Source organism: Centroberyx affinis, unplaced genomic scaffold, assembly GCF_046629955.1.
Source record: "Centroberyx affinis isolate AG114_WGS23_722 - 3 ecotype Tasmania unplaced genomic scaffold, CSIRO-AGI_Caff_v1 ptg003657l_1, whole genome shotgun sequence".
NCBI classification, from domain to species: domain Eukaryota; kingdom Metazoa; phylum Chordata; class Actinopteri; order Beryciformes; family Berycidae; genus Centroberyx; species Centroberyx affinis.
The window spans coordinates 37,386-55,000 of NW_027281560.1; the positions used below are offsets into that span (position 1 = coordinate 37,386).

General features: G+C 40.6%; 3 protein-coding genes across 3 annotated transcripts in view; 2 read left to right on the top strand and 1 right to left on the bottom strand.

Annotated features, from left to right (window-relative positions):
* Window positions 1-4,688, top strand: LOC139661932 (interferon a3-like). The gene is made up of 5 exons (XM_071540517.1): window positions 1-126; window positions 1,840-1,914; window positions 3,015-3,167; window positions 4,184-4,258; window positions 4,560-4,688. Exons 1-5 carry the CDS (start codon window positions 1-3, stop codon window positions 4,686-4,688), a joined length of 558 nt encoding a protein of 185 aa, XP_071396618.1.
* A 5,543-nt stretch (window positions 4,689-10,231) lies between these two features.
* Window positions 10,232-15,049, top strand: LOC139661933 (interferon alpha-B-like). Its single transcript, XM_071540518.1, has 5 exons — window positions 10,232-10,360; window positions 12,357-12,449; window positions 13,281-13,436; window positions 14,729-14,800; window positions 14,942-15,049. The coding sequence occupies exons 1-5, from the start codon at window positions 10,232-10,234 to the stop codon at window positions 15,047-15,049; spliced, it is 558 nt and encodes a 185-aa protein (XP_071396619.1).
* A 2,264-nt stretch (window positions 15,050-17,313) lies between these two features.
* LOC139661934 (synaptogyrin-1-like) overlaps window positions 17,314-17,615 on the bottom strand; it is a 15,383-nt gene continuing 15,081 nt past the window's right edge. Inside the window, exon 6 of the mRNA XM_071540519.1 lies at window positions 17,314-17,385. Coding sequence (XP_071396620.1) covers window positions 17,314-17,385 — 72 coding nt within the window. The remainder of the gene's footprint in view (window positions 17,386-17,615) is intronic.

A 17,615-nucleotide genomic window follows, 5' to 3' on the forward strand; every position in this document is an offset into this window, starting at 1 on the left:
ATGCATAACTGGATCTGCGTGCTCTTCTTCTTCTTCTGCAGCGCCGCGACCCCTGCTCTCGGCTGTGATTGGCTGAGACACTACGGTCACCTTAGCAACGACTCTCTCGTGCTGGTGGAGCAGATGGTGAGTAGCAACCCCTAAAGTTTACTTTTACAACATGGAGAACAGTGGAACTAGTTAAAGTTAGTAATTATAACATGGAGAACAGTGGAACCAGTTAAAGTTAGTAATTATAACATGGAGAACAGTGGAACCAGTTAAAGTTAGTAAAGGTTAGTAACATGGAGAACAGTGGAACCAGTTAAAGTTAGTAATTATAACATGGAGAACAGTGGAACCAGTTAAAGTTAGTAATTATAACATGGAGAACAGTGGAACCAGTTAAAGTCAGTAATTATAACATGGAGAACAGTGGAACCAGTTAAAGTCAGTAATTATAACATGGAGAACAGTGGAACCTGTTAAAGTCAGTAATTATAACATGGAGAACAGTGGAACCAGTTAAAGTCAGTAATTATAACATGGAGAACAGTGGAACCAGTTAAAGTTAGAAATTATAACAGGGAGAACAGTGGAACCAGTTAAAGTTAATAATTATAACAGGGAGAACAGTGGAACCAGTTAAAGTTAATAATTATAACAGGGAGAACAGTGGAACCAGTTAAAGTTAGTAATTATAACATGGAGAACAGTGGAACCAGTTAAAGTTAGTAATTATAACATGGAGAACAGTGGAACCTGTTAAAGTTAGTAATTATAACATGGAGAACAGTGGAACCAGTTAAGGTTAGTAATTATAACATGGAGAACAGTGGAACCAGTTAAAGTTAGTAATTATAACATGGAGAACAGTGGAACCTGTTAAAGTTAGTAATTATAACATGGAGAACAGTGGAACCAGTTAAGGTTAGTAATTATAACATGGAGAACAGTGGAACCAGTTAAGGTTAGTAATTATAACATGGAGAACAGTGGAACCAGTTAAAGTCAGTAATTATAACATGGAGAACAGTGGAACCAGTTAAAGTCAGTAATTATAACATGGAGAACAGTGGAACCTGTTAAAGTCAGTAATTATAACATGGAGAACAGTGGAACCAGTTAAAGTCAGTAATTATAACATGGAGAACAGTGGAACCAGTTAAAGTTAGAAATTATAACAGGGAGAACAGTGGAACCAGTTAAAGTTAATAATTATAACAGGGAGAACAGTGGAACCAGTTAAAGTTAGTAATTATAACATGGAGAACAGTGGAACCTGTTAAAGTTAGTAATTATAACATGGAGAACAGTGGAACCAGTTAAGGTTAGTAATTATAACATGGAGAACAGTGGAACCAGTTAAGGTTAGTAATTATAACATGGAGAACAGTGGAACCAGTTAAAGTTAATAATTATAACAGGGAGAACAGTGGAACCAGTTAAAGTTAATAATTATAACAGGGAGAACAGTGGAACCAGTTAAAGTTAGTAATTATAACATGGAGAACAGTGGAACCTGTTAAAGTTAGTAATTATAACATGGAGAACAGTGGAACCAGTTAAGGTTAGTAATTATAACATGGAGAACAGTGGAACCAGTTAAGGTTAGTAATTATAACATGGAGAACAGTGGAACCAGTTAAGGTTAGTAATTATAACAGGGAGAACAGTGGAACCAGTTAAGGTTAGTACCATGGAGAACAGTTGAACCAGTTAAAGTTAGTAATTATAACATGGAGAACAGTGGAACCAGTTAAAGTTAGTAAAGGTTAGTAACATGGAGAACAGTGTTCTAAGCCTATAGGTGTTGTATAGACATTAATTCATATCCATTATTATCTATTCATGTTGCAGGGCGGTCAGCTGACTAAACAGGAGTGTCCGGTGTCCTTTCCAAATAACTTGTACCAACGCATAAAAAAAGCTGAGGTAACTATCTATCTATCTGTCTGTCTGTCTGTCTGCCTGTCTGTCTGTCTGTCTGTCTGTCTGTCTGCCTGTCTGTCTGTCTGCCTGTATGTCTGCCTGTATGTCTGTCTGCCTGTCTGCCTGTCTATCTGTCTATCTGTCTATCTGTCTGTCTGCCTGCCTGTCTGCCTGTCTGTCTGTCTGTCTGTCTGTCTGTCTGCCTGTCTGTCTCTCTGTCTGTCTGTCTGCCTGTCTGTCTGTCTGCCTGTCTGTCTGCCTGTATGTCTGTCTGCCTGTCTGCCTGTCTATCTGTCTATCTGTCTGTCTGCCTGCCTGTCTGTCTGTCTGTCTGTCTGTCTGTCTGCCTGTCTGTCTCTCTGTCTGTCTGTCTGCCTGTCTGTCTGTCTGCCTGTCTGTCTGCCTGTATGTCTGTCTGCCTGTCTGCCTGTCTATCTGTCTATCTGTCTGTCTGCCTGCCTGTCTGTCTGTCTGTCTGTCTGTCTGTCTGCCTGTCTGTCTCTCTGTCTGTCTGTCTGCCTGTCTGTCTGTCTGCCTGTCTGTCTGCCTGTATGTCTGTCTGCCTGCCTGTCTGCCTGTCTATCTGTCTATCTGCCTGTCTGCCTGTCTGAAACATGCAGTATATACAGTACAGTACTGTATATAGTACATACAGTATACATGTACACACACATACATATAGATGTACACATACACAGTGTATGTGCATGTATACACATGTACATATATATATACATACATGTTGACCGCTATGCTGACGACACACAGTTCTATCGGCCAATCAAAGCTCCGGACACTAAACTGCCTGGCGGAAAAAAAAACGCTGACTGTGGCAGAATTATCTACAGCTGAATGAAGCCAATCAGAAGTCGTTCTGTTCAGCCGTTTAACATTAAACTGATTCACTTTGAGTTCGCTGCACTGAGAGAGAGAATCTCATGTGTACGTCGCTTTGGATAAAAGCGTCTGCCAGATGGGAAAGAAATGTAATAAATTGTAATTCAAGCTTTAATGAACAGGTTAAGAAATTATGCAATCGCAAAGATTTTCAAGTAATTTCTCTCTCTCTCTCTCTCTCTCTCTCTCTCTCTCTCTCTCTCTAGGTGGAGTCCAGGTTGGTTTTCATCAGAGACAGTCTGGAGCTGATCGCTGGTCTGTATCGCCACGGCAACCTGTCTTCCGTAACCTGGGATACCGGCAAGACCGAACACTTCCTCATCAGCATCCACAGACAGATAGACGGACTCAACAGCTGTGTGAGTAGACAGACAGACAGACACACAGACAGACAGACAGACACACAGACAGACAGACAGACAGACAGACAGACAGACAGACAGGCAGACAGTTTTACCACGAACCAACCAGCCTGTCTCCATGATGGAGGAACAGTGTAGAACTGTGTGTTAGTTAATAAAGTGTGAATGTGTATGAAGCAGCTAGAAGCAGAGAACAGCTGAGTCAGCTTGTTGTGGTGTGGCTGTAGATCCATTCAGTAACGTTCTCAGTAAAAGTGAATCGTGTGTGTTTTGAAGCAACCACACACACCAAGTTCATTCATTCAAAAGCAACTTTACTCAGAGAACCAGTTCCTTAAGTACTACAGTCTAGAGCGCCCTCTTCAGGCATTACATAAAACAACATATCAATACAGTGTGATAAGGTGGATTTGTTTCCAAATGTAGGTTACTGTGACACAGAGTCCCTTTAGCTCTAGTTTCTTTTAGCTCTAGTCGTATTAGCCATAGTCCCGTTATCTCTAGACCCTTTAGCTCTAGTTTCTTTAGCTCTCATATATTTGGCCATAGTCACCTAAACTCTAGTACCTTTAGCTCTAGTGCCTTTATCTGTAGTTCCTTTGCTCCAGTTTCTTGTAGTCTAGTTTCTTTAGCTCTAGTCCCTTTAGCTCTAGTTTCTTTTAGCTCTAGTCGCATTAGCCATAGTCCCTTTATCTCTAGTCCCTTTAACTCTAGTGTCTTTAGTTCTAGTCTCTTTAGCTTGTTTCTTTAGCTCTCATATGTTTAGCCCCAGTACCTTCAGCTCCAGATTCTGATGTATCAGTGATGAAATGTTCCTGACAAAGCAGCACAGATTTGAACCACTGTGGACCTCCAATATGGCCACCAGAGGGCACATACACCACCTGACAGCCCTGTAGAGAAACACAGACAGGCAGATAGATTGGTCTCTACTAATAATGGAACAATAAAATAAAATACAGGAAAGTAACCTAGACTAAAATCTAATAACTAAAGTTTTTTTTTCTGTCCAGGTGCCAAATAACAGGAAACCAGACAGCCTGAGACGATACTACAGGAAACTGGCCAGAAACACTCTCTCGGAGATGGTACGTACACATCTTAGTACTGGTAGTATTAACGGTAGTATTTGTGTGTACAGGGTGGTAGTACTGCGTCCTGGGAGCTGATCAGTAGTATTAACGGTAGTATTTGTGTGTACAGGGTGGTAGTACTGCATCCCGGGAGCTGATCAGTAGTATTAACGGTAGTATTTGTGTGTACAGGGTGGTAGTGCTGCGTCCTGGGAGCTGATCAGTAGTATTAACGGTAGTATTTGTGTGTACAGGGTGGTAGTACTGCATCCCGGGAGCTGATCAGTAGTATTAACGGTAGTATTTGTGTGTACAGGGTGGTAGTACTGCGTCCTGGGAGCTGATCAGGAAGGAAACCAAACTGCACCTCCTCCAGTTGGACCTGCTGGTCGCCTCCATCAGAGGACCTGCTGCTGCCAGCAGGGGGCGCTCTGCTCTGCACTGACAGCTTCAACTGTTCATTTATTTTACTTTATTTTATTTTATTCTGCTGGTCACAGACATCAGAAGCTCTTCCCTATTTTATTTTATTTATTTTATTTTAAAGAGACAGACACTCTGCAAGACACTCTGCCTAGAACTGATCATTTAATTTAATTTAATATATATTATTGACAGTAATAGAAATGGGAACCTGATGATGATGATGATCATTATTTTTGCTATTAAGAAGAACAAGGATAAGAATAGAATATTTGCTTTATTATTTATTTCCTAGGGAAACAGTTTTTAATTTAGGGCTGTTTATCAAATAATAATAATGTGTTTTCTGGGAGAATATTTTTTTATACAATCAACTTGATTATTAATATTTATTTATTCAATGTTATATTTTTTAATTTTATTCTGCTGTATTTTAAACATACATACATGGATTTGTCCTTTCAAAGCAATGATGGTGTTCTAGATATTTCTATTGTTCTTATATTGTAATTCTATTTATTTATTTATTTATTTATTTAATATGTTTCTATTTATTAGCAATGTGCTGATATAGTGTTATTTATTGACATCTTAAAGTTTTGTATTTCTGTCCTTAAATATCCTGTCTGGATTTACTTGAAAACATGAAGCTGAAAACGTGATGGAACTTTGATACTGACCATGAAAAGAGAATAAAAATATTTGATACAGCTCTGTTTCAAGTTTCATCAATATTCAGATTATGATACTTGAGATTTGCAGATTTGCAATTTTCAGTGAGTTTGCACTATTAATGATTGATTGGTTGATTGAGTGTAATGTATTCAAAGTGTCAAACCCAGGCTTATAGGACACATCCATACCTTACTCTGCAATAGAGTCACCAACCTGCTACCAGTCAGCTGTGTCTCCATCATGGAGGAACATTGTCTGTTAGTTAATAAAGTCTAAATCTCTACCAAGCAGCTAGAAGCAGAGAGCAGCTGAGTCAGCTTGTTGTGGTGTGGCTGTAGATCCATTCAGTAACGTTCTCAGTAAAAGTGAATAGTCTGATGAGGTAGATTCCTCAATATTAAATGGCATTATTACCCTAACCCTAACCCTTTGACCAATTAATTTTGCATCCTGCCACAAAATAAAATTATAAAATAAAATATGTGAGGTGCTGATTCAACAACATTTTGCAAAAAGATTATGATGTCATCAGTGAAAAGACATATGTAATGTTTCAAATTAGGAAAACTATTGGGTTCATGGCCAGAGGATTCACGGACAGTCTGAGCCATTGGTTCCAAACTAGAACAGACTCAAAGGGCAACCTTGTCTTTGGCCCCTCATTAAATTAAGGGAGAAAGCAACTGTATAGATGACTGTGTCATTTGCATATAGGCGAATGACTGATGGATAAATATCCTCTCCTAAATCATTTATAAAAATAGAGAATAAAACAGGTGGTAAAATAGAGCCTTGAGGAACACCTCTAGTGATCTCTAGAAATTCAGATTTGTGATTCTCGGCATAGCCACATTGTGTTCTCTCTGACAGATAATTTTGGAACCAGTCTAATGCTTCTGAATGCTAATGCTACTGAAACCAATGTAATTTAGTCTCTGTAAGAGTAATTCATGATCTACAGTGTCAAAAGCCTTGGATAAGTCAACAAACAATGCTGCACAATGTTGCCTCTTATCAAGGGAACTAATAATGTCATTAGTAACAAGCATGGTTGCTGTGATTGTACTGTCCCCTTATCTAAAGCCTGACTGAAACCCATTAAGAATATTGTTTTCCATTAAACAGAGGGGAGCATAAATTACCTGTAAGACCAAATGCTGTGGAATTGTACTTTGAGTACCTTGACCATATTTATTAAGTCCTACCTGAAGCCCATATGATCCATAACCGACCACAGATACCTCCGCTCCATCTAGTCAAATGCCTTTTCACCGTCTACGGAGAGAATAGCACTAGAAGAATTAAATCTGTTACAGTTTATGGCATGTAGAAGTCGACAAACTAAGCGAGATTTAATGATACCTGATTGGTCTGGATGTTTTAAAGTGGTCATAAATGCTCCGATCCGGATGCGAGGACTTTAGCATATGCCTTAACACCTGTGTTTAAAAGGGAAATAACCACAATATTTCAATTAGAAGACAGGGATTCATTATGAATGGCAAAATTAAACATGGCAAGCAAGTGGTCCTAGTAAAGACATGGAGGCTGAGTTGTAGTGGAATGCCATCTATGCCAGGAGATTCTGCATACCTAAGAGGGCTAACAGTTCGACGAGGATGACCGAGGTGCTATGTCAGAAGGTACTGCTTTTTTATACCAGAGGGTCCAAAAAGCGATTGCATCTCATCTTTTGTCTCCATTTAGAATAGACTATCATACATGAATTTAACTATCAATAGAATAAATAGACAATGAATGAATGAAAGACTGAATGAATTAATGAATCAGGCGGTTTGTGAACTCCGCTGGACTTTCCTTTTCTGTCTCTCCTTCATCACATTCCTCTGAAACAGCAGCTGGGGAATCACCAAACCTCATTCACTAGAACCTGGCTGGGCAGTTTGGCAACTTGGTAAACTGAGAAAGAGAGAGAGAGAGAGAGAGAGAGAGAGAGAGAGAGAGAGAGAGAGAGAGAGAGAGAATGAGAGAGAGAGAGAAGAGAGAGAGAGAGAGAGACAGAGAGAGAGAGAGAGAGAGAGAGAGAGAGAGAGAGAGAGAGAGAGAGAGAGAGAGAGAGAGAAAGAGAGAGAGAGAGAGAGAGAAAGAGAGAGAGAGAGAAAGAGAGAGAGAGAGAGAGAGAGAGAGAGAGAGAGAGAGAGAGGGACTTCCTTCCTGTTTAGGTTCAGTGATACAGACTGAAATCCTGAACTAAACTTGTCTTGCCTTTCTTTTCTCTCTAAATGTAAACTGTAGCTGTAGCTGTTAGTCAGAGGAACCTGTGGAGTTAAACGGCATCCTGTCGTCCTTCTAACTAAACTCTGCTTGTCTTTCTTTTCTCTCTAAATGTAAACTGCAGCTATAACCGTTAGTCAGAGGAACCTGTGGAGTTAAACTGCATCCTGTCGTCCTTCTAACTAAACTCTGCTTGTCTTTCTTTTCTCTCTAAATGTAAACTGTAGCTGTTAGTCTGATGACTCTGAATTAAACTGCATCCTAAACTCTACATTCTTTTCTCTCCAGCTGGAACTCAGAGAGCTGAAATCCTCAACCCAACGCTCATTTCTCATCGTTACGACTTTACAACTTCTGCATTTCAAAGGCAGTTTTGAGATGTGATGATAAACATGAGATGTTATAGATGTGAAGTTACAGATGTCATGTTATAGACATTAAGTTATAGATTAGATGTTATAGATGTCATGTTTCTGATTACAAAATTCAAGCTTTTCTGTCTCACAGTTACCAGGAAACTATGCTTAATCAAAATATTACATCCAGATTACAGTTAGTTATTATTGTGTCTTAACCAACAGTTACTATTATATTAACTCAATGTCTCCTTTAATTTATTGTTGCTGCTACTTGACCTGTAGTCTTTTTTTGTTTGTTTTATTGATGTTTTATTAATCTTCTGCGTTTGTCCTTTTGTATTTAGCATGCTTTGTTTGTTTTGATCGGCGTGTTAGTAGCTTGGTATATTGGCTCGTTAGCAGGTTGGTTGATTGGGTTGCTAGTATAATTTAACTCCTAACCCGGCCTTTACGCCGCCACCAGCCATTTTCTCCATTTATATGTTTATGTTTTTTTTTTATTTTTTGCCTACATTTTGTTCATGCAGTAAAGCATGTCTTCCTCCCAGTGCATGCTGGGATTGACTCTAGACCTCCACCAACACCCCCCACCCTGAACATGAATAAGCGGGAAGAGAAAATGAATGAATGAACGAACAAACAAATGCATAGTTTGAAAACACATCTTCAGTTGTTGTTATCAGTGTGTATATATTACTGATGAAATCTTGTTGAAGTCTTGTTGTTTGCAGGCTGGGATAACTTAGACTATAAAACAATAAATTACTTTTCAATGTCTCTCCAAGCTGCGTGCAGGCATCACATGCACAATAACAATTCTATAATCATATTAACTTTTCCCACTAACTTGCTAGCCTTTGTCATTCTGTCTTGCTGCTGAAAAGCTCTGAAAATTTTGATTTAGGTTTTAATTAGAACTTTACGGTAAAAATACATTGGAAAATTTTATCAGAACTTTATCAGAGAAATTTAGGCTCTGTTTAGGATTTAACTAGAATTTATTTACTTTTCATTCATCAGAATAAAAAGATTAACAAACATTGACAAATTATGACTTTGAGATGCTTAGCTATGACTCCACACAATTTAAGCAAGTTTATATCGAAAACACTGCTTTTTCTATTCTATTCTATTCAATTCGATCTGTACCTTGTGTTAAAATGCTTTACACACACACACACACACACACACACACACACACACACACACACACACGCACACCATGGCACATAGAGAGAAGGGGATGAAAAGGGAAATCCTGCCTCGTTGCAGTTTGAGCCCAAAATTTCCAAAATTCAAAGAAATTGGCTTTAGTGTTTGATGTCAGAGTTTCACTTTCTGTCCGCTCAGGATGAAGCTTTATTTAAACCACAAGATGACAGAGCAGCTTCACTACATCCAGAAGACACCGAGCTGAACCATCTGAGAACCAGCTGAAGAAGAAGAACCTTCTGAACCATCTGAGAGCCAGCTGAAGAAGAAGAACCGCCTGAACCATCTGAGAACCAGCTGAAGAAAAAGAAGAACCTACTGAACCATCTGAGAACCAGCTGAAGAAGAAGAAGAAGAAGAAGAAGCATTCGAATCATCTGTGGAACCTTCAGAACTTCACAGCCCTCTACAAGACACACACACAAACACACACACAACAGCAACAACCTGAAGACTTTACAACGCACTCCAGGTGAGTCACCTCCTCGTCTCCTCGCTCTCCCTCAGAGTCAGATAATCGCTGTGGTTTGCTTTAGGGAATCGGTGTGGTTTGACTGGATGACTCACAGAAGCACCAGCCAGGAGATGGCACAGTATCAGGCCTCTGATTGGCTAATGAAGCCCCATTCATGTCTGACATCTATCTGCTCCTTTCTGTTCCAGGTTACCTGAACACACCTGAGGCTCCTGGCTGAAACATTTGGTTACATTCCTAAAGCATCTCAGACATCCACAGAGGAGGCAAGAGCTTCAGTTAAACCTTTTCTTAAAACTTCTGCTAAGTTTCTAACATTTTGGCATAACGGCAATCAACCTGAAGCCTTTTTTAGAACCTCTGAACCCACTGAGAACCGCCTGAAGCAGAACAAGAGCATCTGGACCCATGTGAAGTCAATCTCTGGATCACCCAGAGAACCTTCAGGACCACCAGAGCCACCAGAACATCAGGACCTGCAAAACAACAGGAACCATCAGAACCAGAACCACCTGAACGAGAACCACCAAAACCACAGCCACCAGCACCACCAGAACAAGAGGCAACAGAACTAGCAGAACCAGCAGAACCAGCAGAACCAGCAGAACCATGTCTCCATCAGTCTCCAGCCTCCTCCTCCTCCAGCTGCTCAGCCTGGTGCTCATGGTGGTCGCCATGCCAACCTGCCAGCTCCAAGGCGACCTGGTCCAGACCGCCAACAACCTGCTGAGAGATCTGGTAGGACCCTGACCTTTGAACTTTCACCTTGTTTTCTCCATCAGTACGACCGGTCTGCTGCCGTTTGTCACCGAGCAGCTGGAGCGCAGCAGCCGGGTGTTACTGCCTTGCTCAAAGGCTCTTCACTGAGTCACACTGAGGGAAACGAAGCAGGCCGCCAGAGCAGAGAGGGTTGGGGGTTCGATTCCCTGTGCGGCTCAATGGGCAGAGCAAGGCACTAACACTGCCAGGGTTGGGGGTTCAAATTCCCAAGATAAATATGAAAGCACTCATGGTACTTTGGATGAAAGCCTTTAGCAGATTCCACAGATTTATTTATTTGGATCATTTTCTCATGAAACTCCCATGATAACTAAGACTATGAGCTACCAAATACAAAACAGTAGTATCATAGTTCCAGAATAGCACATTTACAGTTACAGCTCTTTTCCAGAAACATCTTGAGCTGCTTCTGAAAGCTTTCTTTACTGGGAGCTTGAGGTCTAAAGTACGGCAGGCTGCTCCAGTGAAACACGGCTCTCTAACAGTTTTTCACTGCATTGGTTCTCGGTGGAGGAAGTGTAACATGTCTGCTGTCTGAGTCGACTTACAGTCACACACACCTACTGCTAAAGTCTGTTCATCTAAAGTCTGTTCATCTAAAGTCTGTTTATCTAAAGTCTGTTAATCTAAAGTCTGTTCATCTAAAGTCTGTTCATCTAAAATCTGTTAATCTAAAGTCTGTTTATCTAAAGTCTGTTCATCTAAAGTCTGTTAATCTAAAGTCTGTTCATCTAAAGTCTATTAATCTAAAGTCTATTAATCTAAAGTCTGTTCATCTAAAGTCTATTAATCTAAAGTCTGTTAATCTAAAGTCTGTTTATCTAAAGTCTATTAATCTAAAGTCTGTTAATCTAAAGTCTGTTCATCTAAAGTCTGTTCATCTAAAGTCTATTAATCTAAAGTCTATTAATCTAAAGTCTGTTCATCTAAAGTCTATTAATCTAAAGTCTATTAATCTAAAGTCTATTAATCTAAAGTCTGTTCATCTAAAGTCTATTAATCTAAAGTCTATTAATCTAAAGTCTGTTCATCTAAAGTCTGTTCATCTAAAGTCTATTAATCTAAAGTCTGTTCATCTAAAGTCTGTTCATCTAAAGTCTGTTCATCTAAAGTCTGTTCATCTAAAGTCTGTTTATCTAAAGTCTGTTTATCTAAAATCTGTTAATCTCCCTCCTGTGGCTGAGCAGGGAATTACAGCAATATTTGCCCCAGAATGTAAATGGTGTTTGTTATTTGTTGGTTTCCTGTGTTCGGGTCCTGGCAGTTTATTTCCAGCACTTTGCATTTAATTTAATTTCAGCTCCAGAATTTAAAAAAAAAAAAAGTATGTTATATTATTTTCTTTGGTCTCTGCTACACTGGGCCAATATTGATCCGGTATCAGCAATGGTCAGTACAAGTTTGTTTCGTATTATACAACAGTTAGTCCCGGTGGAGGATTGTGATTGGACAGGAGGCTGATATCCAGTCTGACAGCAGTGGGACGTTTCACTGCACGTATCCCTCCGCCTTCCAGCTGCTCTGATAGAAACAGGTTCTGTGTTGTGGTGAATCCTGAGGGAACTGAGACCAATAAAAGACAAAAGTCATAATCTGTTGTCTCAAATTACCATTACTGGATCAATAGCTTTGTTTATGGAACTGTTGTATAAAAGTAATATCACACCAGAGGGAGTCGATCATTATGTGTTAATGAAGCTGTTGTGTTAATGAAGCTGTTGTTACCTGTCTCACCTGTAGGGGGGGCCGTTCCCTCTCATTATGTGTTAATGAAGCTGTTGTTACCTGTCTCACCTGTAGGGGGGGCCGTTCCCTCTCATTATGTGTTAATGAAGCTGTTGTGTTAATGAAGCTGTTGTTACCTGTCTCACCTGTAGGGGGGGCCGTTCCCTCTCATTATGTGTTAATGAAGCTGTTGTGTTAATGAAGCTGTTGTTACCTGTCTCACCTGTAGGGGGGGCCGTTCCCGGTCCGCTGCCTGCAGCACAACGCCGCCGTCTCCTTCCCAGACTCCGCCTTCCCCCCCGCCGGCTCCGCCCAGCCTCAGGTAATCTACTCATCTGATCTGATCTGATCTGATCTGATCTGATCCACAGCCACCTGCAGCCTGCAGCCTCACCTGCAGGGGGAGACAGCGTCCCGCAGCCAGAAGCTCGCAGGTTCGATCCCCGCCGCAGCTGAGCGACAGCCGCATGTCATGGCAGAGTCCTTGAGCAAGGCACCGGGAGTGTCACATAAATATCATAGATGTTACTGTTCTGTTTGTTACCATGGTGACCAGCTGTGTGGTCCGGTGGTTAGACAGACTGTCCTGTAACTGGAAGGTCACGGGTTCGATTTCCACAAGAGCCTGTGTGTCTATTCCTGACAAGGCAAACTGAATGTGAATAACTGGATACGTTTAACGTTTCTACTGTTTTTATTGATAGTTCTGTTTGCATCCTCTGTACAGATTGTAATGTTTGGTACAGTTCATGCTGTTTGTGAATCGTTTGTATCGTTTGTATCGTTTGTATCGTTTATACGTTTGTACTGTTTGTAAAATTTTTGGTGCGATCATTTGTAGCATTTGCATTGTTTATATATTGTTTGTATTGTTTGTACCGTTTGTATTGTTTATATGGTTTGTTATTGTTTGTTGGTGATTTCCAAGAGAGGCAGACTGAGCTGGAAAAGCTTCTGTCAGTTTCTTATGAGGCTCAGGGCCAATTTATACGTTACAGAGTTGCTGAAAATGATACATTTCAAATGTTTTCACAATCAATCATCAATCTACTTTCTAGTAATAAACTACTTAAAAGTATGATAAAGTTGAAATCTGGTGGAAACATTCTGGTGGAAAAACATTTTAACGTTGAACTCTGATTGGTCTCCGCAGTGCCGCCAGGCATTATGGGTCGTCTACAAGACGCTGCAGGGGGCGGAGAAACTGTTTGAGAACTACGAACTTCCTGAGAACGAGACTTCCTGGGACTCGAAGAAACTCGACGACTTCCAGAACCTTCTGTACCGTCTGGTGGAGGAGGGGAGCTGTGTGAGTACCTGTCTGTCTCTCTGTCTGTCTGTCTGTCTGTCTGCCTGTCTGTCTGTCTGTCTCTCTGTCTGTCTGTCTGTCTCTCTCTCTCTGTCTGCCTGTCTGTCTCTCTGTCTCTCTGTCTATCTGCCTGTCTGTCTCTCTGCCTGTCTGTTGACCCACCTGTCTCTCTCTCTCTGCCTGTCTCTCTGTCTGTCTGTCTCTCTCTCTGTCTGTCTGCCTCTCTGTCTGCCTGTCTCTCTCTCTCTGCCTGTCTCTCTGTCTGTCTCTCTGCCTGTCTGTTGACCCACCTGTCTCTCTCTCTCTGCCTGTCTCTCTGTCTGCCTGTCTGTCTCTCTGCCTGTCTGTTGATCCACCTGTCTCTCTCTCTCTGTCTGCCTGTCTCTCTCTCTGTCTGTCTGTCTGTCTCTCTGTGTGTCTGCCTGTCTCTCTGTCTGTCTGTCTGTCTGTCTGCCTGTCTGTCTCTCTGCCTGTCTGTTGACCCACCTGTCTCTCTGCCTGTCTGTTGACCCACCTGTCTCTCTGCCTGTCTGTTGACCCACCTGTCTCTCTCTCTCTGTGTCTCTGTCTCTCTGTCTGCCTGTCTCTCTCTCTGTCTCTCTCTGTCTGCCTGTCTCTCTCTCTCTGCCTGTCTCTCTGTCTGTCTGTCTCTCTCTCTGTCTGTCTGTCTGCCTCTCTGTCTGCCTGTCTCTCTCTCTCTGCCTGTCTCTCTGTCTGTCTGTCTCTCTGTCTGTCTGTCTGTTTGTCTGTCTGCCTGTCTGTCTCTCTGCCTGTCTGTTGATCCACCTGTCTCTCTCTCTCTGTCTGCCTGTCTCTCTCTCTGCCTGTCTCTCTGTCTGTCTGTCTCTCTGTCTGTCTGTCTGTCTGTCTCTCTGCCTGTCTGTTGACCCACCTGTCTCTCTGCCTGTCTGTTGACCCACCTGTCTCTCTGCCTGTCTGTTGATCCACCTGTCTCTCTCTCTCTGTCTGCCTGTCTCTCTCTCTGTCTGTCTGTCTGTCTCTCTGTGTGTCTGCCTGTCTCTCTGTCTGTCTTTCTGTCTGTCTGCCTGTCTGTCTCTCTGCCTGTCTGTTGACCCACCTGTCTCTCTGCCTGTCTGTTGACCCACCTGTCTCTCTGCCTGTCTGTTGACCCACCTGTCTCTCTGCCTGTCTGTTGACCCACCTGTCTCTCTGCCTGTCTGTTGACCCACCTGTCTCTCTGCCTGTCTGTTGACCCACCTGTCTCTCTGCCTGTCTGTTGACCCACCTGTCTCTCTGCCTGTCTGTTGACCCACCTGTCTCTCTCTCTCTAGTTTTCCAGAGTTAACAGTTCAGAGGTTTTGTCTTCGTACTTCAGCAGCTTGTCAGCCGTTCTGCAGCAGGAGGTAAAAACATCTCAGATTCATACATTCAGATTTCATATAATACAGTTCTATTTAATATGAAGACATGAATATTTGACATGAATGAACGTGAATAAATGAATGAAGAAGTGACCGGTGGTGTGGGGGCGGGGCTTCTCTCAGGGCAGCAGTGGGTGTGGCTGGCTGTTGCTGCGGAGGGATTTGCTGTTCGCTCTGCAGTTCGGCCTTCAGCATCACCGGCAGTGTTTCTCCTGGAGCCTCGCCGCCTGACGGCTCGGGATTCACACCGGCAACCGGCAACCGGCAACCGGCAACCGGCAACCAGCAACCTGCGTGACCTTTAGCTCTTCATCTGTTCAGGTCTATTTACAGTTTCATGATGTTAATCTCTTCATCTGTTTAGTTTAGTTTATTTGCACATATTCAAATAAATAACAAGCAAATATATATACATGTATATATGTATATATACATACATAATAATAATAATAATAAAAAATACATTAAGAGAATTAACAAAGAAAGAAAGGTAAAGAAATGTGGTGAGAAATGGTGAGGAAAAAAGCCCAAGATGAGCTTCTGTCAAAACCTCACCAAGGTTTTATAAAGTTACAAACACTGAGAGTTCATTTAGAAAAGGTACAATAATGAAAATACAATTACTGAAATATAGTTACATAACAGCATTTAGTAAACTGGTACAACAAATATTGATAAATCATATAAATCTCCAGGAGTTATGGTAAGCGATCAGATGAATGAGTGAGAGCGTTAGCAGCTGTCTGAAATCAAAACCTCTTTTCTTTTTCTTTTAAATGCATTCAAGGAGGGAGACGAATCTGTTAAATAAGAAAATGTCATGTTCATGTTTATTAATGATGTTTATCTCTTCATCTGTTCATGTTTATTAACAGTGTTCAATGATGGAACAGTATCTATTTATCTATTTATTTATTCATATTTATTTACGGTGTTTAGTGATGGTGGGTTTTTATTCATATTTATTTATCTATTTATTCCTATTTATTTAAAGTATTTATTGATGGATGGGTTCCTATTAATATCTATTTATCTATTTATTTATTCAGATTTATTTACAGTGTTTAGTGATGGATGGGTTTCTGAGCTTAACTATCTATTTATATAAATATATAAATAGAAATCTGGGCAGGTCTGAACTTGAAAAACTGCTTTCAGCTGCTGTTGCTCCTTACTGTTGGAATAACTTACAAAACCTGTTAAAACTTGAAACACCGATACCTGTGCCTGGTCTGAGAGCTGTCTAACTGTACCTGTTTTTATTTTTTTATTTCTTCATTTTTTATTTATATATTCTTGTCTCAAAGTGTCTAACTGTACCTGTTTTAAATAGACTGTTTTTGTAATTCTATTGATCTATTTATTGATATTTATTGACAGTATTAAAACTGTAGCCTACATTTTATATTTTTGCATTTCAAAATTGTATTATGCTCAATAGCAAATAAATAAATTATATTTTGTACTGAATGCCCAAATTCAAGTGTGAGTCAGTTTGCACTCTTTTGTTTTTACTTTCACTTTCCCTTCTGACTCACACACACACACACACACACACACACACACACACACACACACACACACACAGACTGTAAACAGACTGAGTCAGCAATACAGTGACTCACTGAGCAGATTCAAACCAAACCTTTATCAAAACCGCAATGACACGCAGTGTGACTCATACTGAGAGACCAAAGGAGAATTATACAGACACAGAATTAGACAGAGAGTATTATATTAGAGAGACAGAATTAGACTGGCAGACAGACAGCAGCCCCCCCCCCCCCCCCCCCCCCCCCACATGGCACTGACTGACAGGCCACACCTGCTCACTCATAGCTCACTCACAAACAGAAAATGAAAAGTGAAATGTGAAAATGGGAAACATTCATGTCACTTTTGAGTTGAACTTTTGTATGAATTTCTATTTAACCTTTTCATCTGTATTAGGCTCTTGAATTTTCCACATTTCCACATTTCCAGATATAAGTTTTCATTTTCAAATTGCCGTTTCATCTTTTCTATCTGTCTTTTGAATTAAAAACGTTTTTTTTTTAGGATTTAACATTCACATTCTGCTGAGGACTGGCAGAGTCTTTTAAATCTCTTCTTAAAACTTACTTTTATCATAAGGTCTTTTAGAACTTTTGACTTCTATTCGTTTCTTAACCCTGTTGCCTGATATTTTATTCCATTTGTTGTTGACTGGATCTGTTTACCTTACCTTTTTGCATTTAAGTGTTTTATTCTTATCATTTTATATTTTTCTTTGATTACTTTTACCTCATTGATCCTTTGTTCTGTCTTTTGTCCTTTTATCTCTCTTGATTGTGAAGCACTTTGTGATTTTATTTTGTTTGTGCAGCACTTTGTAACTTTGTTCTGAAAAGTGCTATATAAATAATGATTATTACTATTATTGTTGTTAATATTATTATTGTTCCAATTTTATTATCTGTAATAATTAATGAGAACAACAGTAAATAGTGAAGTATTTAGTGATCAGCAGTGCTTAATTTGTAAACGATGAGGTCCCGGGACACCAAGGGCTCGGTGTTCCTGTGAGTCTGGAGGGAAAAGGTTCCGGAACAAATCAAGACAACAAGCCGGAGCTCAGTGCAGCCACACAGCTGACTGACCAACAGCCTGAACATTACAGAATGACCTTACAGCTCCGACTACTGCTGACCTATAACAATATGGGATTATTGCATAGGCTACATAATGCTCATTTTTACAAACCTGCCCTTTAAGTAGTAGACTAAAGATAGAACTGCTCTATATAAACCCGATAAAC